At 40.3% G+C, this 8,665-nt stretch overlaps 1 protein-coding gene across 1 annotated transcript in view; it reads left to right on the forward strand.

The window, feature by feature from the left end:
• Positions 1-6,027, forward strand: part of adgrl3 (adhesion G protein-coupled receptor L3) — a 193,568-nt gene extending 187,541 nt beyond the window's left edge. Inside the window, exons 22-24 of the mRNA XM_022758742.1 lie at positions 1,450-1,575; positions 3,103-3,120; positions 4,581-6,027. Of these exons, the coding sequence (XP_022614463.1) occupies positions 1,450-1,575; positions 3,103-3,120; positions 4,581-5,533 (1,097 nt within the window). The 3' untranslated portion in view covers positions 5,534-6,027. The remainder of the gene's footprint in view (positions 1-1,449; positions 1,576-3,102; positions 3,121-4,580) is intronic.
• The last annotated feature ends 2,638 nt before the right edge of the window (positions 6,028-8,665 follow it).

Genomic DNA, 8,665 nt, shown 5'->3' on the forward strand with positions numbered 1-8,665 from the left:
GTGGGAGGAGGGGGGGGTCTTGTAAACAGGAAATGAATGCAAGTCACAAACATTTTCAGCATACTTGACATTCCGTATAATATATCCAAACACTTGAAAATAAATTATTTTTATCACCGCTGAAGAAAAACAAACATCAGGGAATCTTGCAGCATTCATGTTTCAGGTTGCAGCCTTCAAATCTGCAGCTAATCACGGGGCTCAGACTGTGAAGGTTGCTTTGGTGTGGTTGGTGGTATGTGGTCGGGAAACTGATGAGTCATTCAAGCAAGATCCTGGCAGCAAGTATCTGAGGACAAGCATCACATAAATAGAAAATGAGCCTGTGTTCTGTTTGTGCAAAGGAGGCGCGGCTGGAGCAAAGTAATGACCATCTTGACTAAAGAGAGGATGCGTCACTTCGTTCAGGGGTTATTTCAGCAGCGGCACATCCAGAATTAGACCAAATATGAACTTTGATCTGTGGAGGAAAGGAAATAATACTCCACTTCAGCTCATAAGACTATTAATGCCACAAACAATAATAATAGTGAAACATGGAACCGTTGCGCGCCCACCCCCACCCCACCCCACCCCACCCCCCTCATTCTGTTGTTACGGCTCTCAAGCTTTCTATTCTCGCACACCATATATGCAATTTAGAATAATAAGGGAGGGACATTCGACACTTGAAAGTCTCGGTTATTTCTGAAAAAATGATAGATGACTCATTCCTGATGACTGTTGCTGGCAGATTTTAGAAGCGGAAGCTATCTAAGCTAATTAAGCTAACGTGTGCAACGTGTACTAAGACCCGTAGTTAGACATTAGGAGCGAAGGAGGAAGTTAGGTGACGTAAGAGTGCCGGAGCCGCTTCAGGAGGAGGTTGGGGTGGAGGTCTGGGTCGGGAACATTTCTTTTTTTTTTTTTTTCCTTTTTTTTTTTTTTAGTCCAGCCTCGAGGAACCAAACAGTGTCCTGAGTGGTTACTGTAGTCTGTCCTGTTTGAGTGTAGAAATGTACCAGTACATGTGTTGTGTTGGCCATGTCGACGCTTCTTTTCTTTTATGTAATTTATGTGTGTTAGCACTTGTATGCTGCCTGAATGTGGAGCGCAACAGCAAAACAAAAAAAAAAAACAACAAAAAAAACCAAAAACGACGGCCTTCAAACTAATGGCCGGCATTAACAATACAATTAATACACTTTCCATCGGTCCCATTAGCCATGTCAGTTCAGCTCTGCCACTTTCATGTAGCAAAAACCCCTCGCATTAATGATCATGTGATCATTTGGATGTTAATGGCTGTCACTGCTCAGCTGCATCTGCCCAACTGATCTGAATGTTATCTCTCTCTCTCTCTCTCTCTCTCTCTCTGTCTGTCTATATCTCAATTTATTTTCCCACCTACCTTCTTCTGTCTCTCCACTCTTTTTTCTGTCTCACTCTGTCTCTTTCTGGCTGCTCCAGGGGCTATGGCTAACCATCTTATACCTAATGCACTCCTACGTCCTCATGGCACTAACAATCCCTATAATACATTGCTTGGGGAATCGGCAGTCTATAACAACCCTCTGGGCATGTACAACACACAAGGTGTGCTAGCTTCTTTTCATTCTTTAACATTGTGGCTAGGGCAGTGTTTTTTTTTCATGTGTAGTCCTGCAGAAACTGTGAGGTTTTGAGCGTCTTTGTTCCTGGCCAGGATAAGAAAACAACTTTATTATTGGAGAAGTAATGGATTTGCACTAAGCTGGAATTTCTGCATTCAACCTTGAAGGTTTTTACAGGGCTTTAATTTAAAAAAAAAAAACACTGCTCTAGATGTTGTGTGTTAGCATTGAACAAACTATAGCTTTATCACAAAAAAATCCCACATGTTTGTCCTGTGGGGTTTTTCATTGGAGGTGTGTCCTGGCTTCTGGTCAGGGCGTGCAATTCGGTTACACTCAGTCATGGCTGTTTGGCCGCCAAAGAGAAATATCCTCAAAAATCAAGAGTGGGTGCCCATAGGGAGCCGGATACATCCCCAGTCATTTATTTTAAATGTGCTCTAATGTTGTCAGTGAAGCTTGCCGTGTCTTCTGTCTCTCTCTGTTTTTACTGTCAGCATTTCTTTCTTTTTAAAGCGCTGTTGGATTGTCAAACATTGTTGTTCTGCGATAAATGTCAGTGAATCTGATGTAAAAATCTAAAACACAAGTCATTTATGCTGCATAAAAATACGAAACAAACAAACATGAGGGTTTCCGTTACTTTGATTCTCTCAGTGTTCTAATATTTTTGTAAATATAATTCCTCCTTCAGTGGAACTTCACAAAAACTAAAGTTTAAAACTTTTAATTGTAGTAATGACAAATTCATATATTCAAAATGTGGGATAATAACTCAACGTAGATTTGATTGTACACATTATTTTGAAGATGTTTTTTCTGTGGGATGTTTTTCCAATATACTGGCCTATACACCGATATAAATATTAGATCTGTATTAGATCTGAGTATCAGAAACCACCTCATATCAGCCACCCAGCAATTGACTTTTTTTCTGGGATCTAGTCTGACTGACTATTTTCCCCCTCTACAGAGGTGTTATTATTTTTTTCCCCAGCACTCAGCAGTCAATATGAGATTGCTGCAACTTCAAGAGTCTGTAAAAACCGAGAAACTTGTGTAAAACTGAGATAAAAAAGAAAAACTCACAGAGAGCTTTGATCAGTGGATAATTTATGTATGTGATACAAGTGCTGCAATGGAGCTCTTGACAGAGGGCTATAATTCACTAACACTGCCACAGATGTAAAATAAATATCTGGAATGATGAAAATGCTAATGCATCAAAAGATTTACGGGCGCATTTGACGCTCAAACACATTTGCTATGTTTTACTCTGAGGATCCTTCAAAGAGACGTCTTTTCTTCTATTTTTGTTAAGAGATATGTTGTGGTTCTTCCTGTGGTTACACAAAGTTTTGCATGGTGACTTAAAACAACTGCATACTAGAAACATTTTCTTGATGCATCATCAGCATACTGTATGTGCACATTTCTCTTTCTACCTGTCACTGTTATGCTTATTGTGTTTTCTTTTCTTCTTTCCTTTCCCTCATGCTGTCCCTTAAAGAGCCCTACAGAGAGACAAGTATGGGAGTCAAACTAAACATTGCTTATCAAATGTAATTGACTTTGGCTTTACTTTCTTTTCACTCGATGCTGACAAAGGGGTAATGAAAAAAAAGAAAATGCAATTCCCTTTGGAATAATAGTATTCTTTTATGACAAAGGCCCGCACCCTTTCAGATAGACCTGTAAAAATCAGTTTAAATCACTTCCTGAATTCCACTGATTCATGTTGTTTGCACAGCTGGATATATTTTTATATATATATATATATATTTATATATATATATACTTAAAAAAAAAGAAAGACTGCTTCTTACAGGCAAATATCCATTGGCTCATTTGGTATCATACTCTGAATAAGATAATCCAATTACAGTCAACATTCAGACTCACCTCAACATTTCATAAGGGACGTCAATATAAATTGATCTGTATTTTATTCAGTGAATATTGAACAGCTGTGCCTTTGTCCGTGCACTTATTTAATTAATTATTACTATTGTATTATTGTATTTTACCAGTCACTTTGATCAAGCCAATACACTTCTTGAAGGTCTCAGGAATGCATCTTGTCAAATTTTCAAGAGGTCAGACCGTGGGTTTGACATTTTTAACAAGCTGGTCGTCCTTGTCTGAGGTAGTTTGAATTATCATCAGAAATATCCTTTGATGCTGATGGCATGGACTTTGAAATTGGTCAAGTATGAAATCTACATTACATGTTCATGCAACAGGAAGAACGGAAGGTCTCCTTCCTTCCCGGGTGGTTTGATTTTGAAATAGCTCAACTAATTCATGTTTAGAAATGATGGTTAGTCATGTTCACGTGGATAAAGCGTATAAATAAATGTTTTTTTCCCCCCAGTATTTCACTGTTAAATTGCAATGCTCATATGGGACAATATGGCTGGGGTCCAAATTTACAGCTTGTGCTGTGGTTTGTGTTTACTTTGTGAAGTGTGAAATGCATGGCTGTTTTTTATTTTTTATTTATTTTTTGTCTTTGCTTGCTTAGTGCATAAGCTTCGTGTTTTTGTGCTGTGCTTTGGCTCTGCATTGTTGTGTGTCGCACATATATCAGTGTTCTCATCACTTGCCATAGAATAATCAGTTAAATTTAATGAAAAGTGAAATTGGGTCATAGAAATTGTATTTGTAATAAGGTAAGTGTGTGTGGTGCTCATTTGCAATATATAGGCTTTTAATGTAAATACAGTGCTTTATGTCTTATCTGATCCAAGTACTGTAGAGTCTTTATTTCCACAGAGTGCACTTTATAGAATTGTGGATGACACAAAGTGCTGAGAGTGCTTGAGGGTCAGGATACATTCCAGAAAAAATGGGCTACAGTGTTTGATGGATGTAATTTGTGTTTGTAAAAATGGCTGACATTTAGCTGTGGCAATTACATCCCATCAGATTTCACCCTTCTCATTCACCCACTCTACCCCCCGACCCAACCCATGTTTGTCATTCCAGAGGGAATCCTGAACAATGCCCGGGATACAAGTGTCATGGATACTCTACCACTGAATGGTAACCATGGCAACAGCTACAGCATTGCCAGCGCCGAGTATATGAGTGACTGTGTCCAGATCATTGACCGGGGCTATAACCACAAGGAGACCACCCTGGAAAAGAAGATCCTGAAAGAGCTCACCTCCAATTATATCCCCTCCTACCTCAACAATTCCCACGAGCGCTCAACCGAGCAGAACCGGAACCTCATGAATAAGCTGGTCAATAACGTTAGCAATGGCGGCAAGGACAGCGGCTACGGGATGGGTTTGGGAGTGGGGATGGGCATGAACGTCGCGCTCGGCCTGGATGACCACTCCACCTTTGGTCCGCACCACGACGAAGGCCTGGGCCTGGAGTTAATCCGCGAGGAGTCTAACGCCCCGCTGTTGCCTCAAAGACCGCCCCCTTCCCTGCAGGCAGTGGACAACCTTCATAGTCACCTCCACCAGTCAGTGCCGCCACCCCTCCCACTGCCCCACCACCCCTTCTCTTCGTCCGCCACCACTTCCTCCTCGTCTCGAAGGAGGATCCCCCAGGAGAACAGCGAAAGTTTCTTTCCCTTACTCACCAACGAGCACACCGAAGATGAGGGCTCGTCGCCCACCCACAATCACCAGAGAGACTCCCTCTACACCAGCATGCCCATGCTGCCTGGCCTGCCTGACGTGTCTGCAGAATCCGCCGACGGCTCCAAGGACGGCGGCGACGCCAGGAGCCCGGAGGCCAGCTCGGACGACGTTTACTACAAGAGCATGCCCAACTTGGGCTCGCGTAACCACCTGCATCAGCTGCACTCCTACTACCAGCTAGGGCGGGGCAGCAGCGATGGCTTCATTGTGCCCCCAAACAAAGAGGATCTATCTCCAGAAGAGGCCCACCAGGAGCCCTCGCACCTGGTCACCAGCCTATAGGCCCACACACCCTCCCACTAGCGTCCCTCCTATTACCGTAGTCCTTCTCTTCCCCCGTGTCCTCTTGTTCCATCAGTCGTTGGCAGTGGTAGCCTTTGTTTTTATTCTGTGTTCCGAAGACTGAGGCGGAGCAAATAACTGTTCTCCCGCTGTTACTGACCACAAGCAGGATAATAATTGCTACGTATGGGGGCTAATTCTGTGACTATGTTTGGTTAGATATTGCGGGAATCTGTTGATGTTGTGTTTCCCTCCTCCAACCCTGTGTGGTTTGGCGTGTTTTGTCTCAGTGTGAAAAGAGACAATAACTCACACAGGATTTTTAGGTCTGCGAGATATAGTCTGACAGTCAAAAGGAACTGCATAGCCCCAAACAATACAAGTCTAAACTATAGACTTCACCGGAATAAATGGGAGATTTAAAAAAAGGACTATTTTATTATACTTCTGTATCTATATTGACTTTTTGAAAGATTTTCTTCCTCTTTGGTGAGTTGCAGCACATTTTGTTTGCTGAAGTGTCCCTTCAATGAAAAAAAAAGAGAAAAAAAAAACAAACAAAAAAAAAAAAAAACCACACACAACATTTTGAACAATTACCATGAAGGATTGATCGTATGCTTTCAAGCATAGCTGTTCTTTTTTTCTTTCATTTTACTGTAATAACAGTTGTTAAAAGAGGGAGAAAAAACTAATAAGAGAATTATGAGATATTTCTATGTAACTGTACAGATAACTAGCTTTGCACATAATAGTATGCTTTTTTGTTCCGAGCAAACCCTTTGTCTCTGTAAATGTAGTGGTTAGGAGCAATTTTGTTCTGTTGTGCTGGCCTTTCTGGGTTTCTGGTACCAGTCTGTTTTGTTGTTTTTTTTTTTTTCCTCTTTTATAACTTTCCAAGAAATGACCATCTAAATAGAAACAAAATAACACAAAAAATATTACAACAAAACACTTACAGTGCAGGCATTTTTGTGTAAATGATCACATATGTTTCTGGGTCTGTTTTCTGTTTCTGTTTGATTTTTTTTTTTTTTGATTTTTTTTTTTTTTCCTTTTTTTTTTGTTTTTTTTTTTGATTTTTTTTTATTGTGTAGATAGCAGAGCTCTGATTCACAGATCGTCAAGGAGACAGAGTCAGTCCAAGTTAATTATGAGGTGTCCCTCAGAAAGGTTCATAGTGCATTCTGCATCTCTATTGGCATTCAGAAAATGCTTGTGCTTCTCGGAGAGAGAAGAGGTTGAACATTGATGAGCACTAGGCACTTGTACAAAAAAAGAAATATGGCTGTTTTACTTATTAAAGAAAGTGCTTTTGGAGTGAGAAAAACTGGAAGTGTTTTCTTTTTCTTCCTAGAGGAGAAAATATATTTATTTATTTGTTCAAATAAACAGTAATAAAATTGAGAATGGGAGTAACTTTAGTGGCACAGATATTTTCTATTATTGGCTATGATTATGGCTTCATATTTATTCCTTTTTGTATTGGTTTCCAAGTTGAATGACCTCATAACTAATATTTGTTGTAACAGTGAAACTTGTTTGCCAACAAATAAATTACTGATTAAGATTTATCACTTAGCTATGACAAAAGTTCTGGTGATTTGTCTTGGAACACTTTTATATGGATTACAGTGAAGGACCTCCAAATGATGGAAAGATCAATTCCTTTTTTTAATTACCAGTTAATATCCCTCATTAGCCCTCTGTCCATTTCAGTGCCAAATAAATTTTGCCCAGCAACAGTGGATGTGCTCTGTATGCTCTGGTCTGCTTTACAATAGAAGCAGTGATTTCATAAGCTGTAATAAATATTTCAATATCATTGCTTGTGTAACCAATGCATTCTTTACGGATACTGTATGTTTAACTTGAGGTTTGATCGGCCATGCAGGGGGTGCAAAGTCACCAGCATCATTCATCCTGGCAGAAGACATGAAGAGAGGTAAGCATGCTCTGTCCTACAGTAACCTTTCAGTCACTTATTTCACTGTTTCATGGTGTTGAAGATGAAACGCAGCGGTGGTGGTGATCACAATATTGTCAGTAAATAGGAAACCATTTGCTAGAATGTTCACCACAACAACTTTATAATACATCAGTGTTAAAAAAAAGAAAATGCAGCTTTTAAATATGAGATAACGCATATTGTATGAGAACATGAAAGTGAAGCAAGTCATGGTCTAGACGGGGATCATTTTTATTTTCCTCTCCAATATTAACATTCAGAGACATTTATACTGTACAACAAACTTCACTTCTTCAGTGTTTCTCTATTGACGTTCGCTCAGGATGTTGTATTCCAAATGATTTTGGTTTTGTTTGGAGAGTTTTTTTCCGAAAGTGCTTCAAAGTTTGCGTGAAGAGATTCTCCACCACAAGGGGAACAGAAAAGGCTCGAAAACAATCCGTCTGCTAATCAGTGTTTTGTAGCCAGCGTGTTAGCAAACCTGCCAGCTTACACTTCCAGCAGACACGGAGCAGTATCAGCACCCAGTCGGAGTTGTTCCTCCCCCACCTGATGAATGTAAAAATCAGTATTTGCTTCCCTAGTCGACCAACTGCTGAGAAAAAATATCAGGGTATTTAGCTGGGTAAATGCTCAACTTTCTTCCTTAGTCAGTCGTTTACTTTGCCCCAGCTGCTGAGTCAACAAATTAAATGATTAACAGCTGACTTTTCTAAACCCAGTATTTCAACCACAGACAGAAAAGGGACTGAATTGAAGATGTAGCAGCAGTAAACCCAGTTTACAAGACTCCTTATATACTAGTGATCTATGTGGTAGAAATTCCTACTGGATTAATATATGCTTTGAAATAAGTCTACTTCTCTCTCATCATGTTCGCCTGTGTTTTTCTGTATCATGCATGTGAAGTAGGGTAGAATGAAAAAAGAAAAAAAGACTAGCCCATTTGCACAGAGCTGGTACTGTGATGGATAGCTGAGTCATTGTGAAATTTTGCCAGAGATGTGTGGCACCCTCTTATTACAGCCTGGATCCTGCATCCAAAAGATGAAGAGGGAGGAGGGGGGGGGGGGGTCCAGAGCTCCAGAGCTCCGGTCCTTTATCTGGCGCATATGCTTAAGCATGGATCTTCACTTAGAGATATGACTCGGGTGGACAGAAAG

This window comes from Seriola dumerili, unplaced genomic scaffold (genome assembly GCF_002260705.1).
Source record: "Seriola dumerili isolate Sdu_G_001 unplaced genomic scaffold, Sdu_1.0 BDQW01000309.1, whole genome shotgun sequence".
In the NCBI taxonomy this organism is placed as follows: Eukaryota; Metazoa; Chordata; class Actinopteri; order Carangiformes; family Carangidae; genus Seriola; species Seriola dumerili.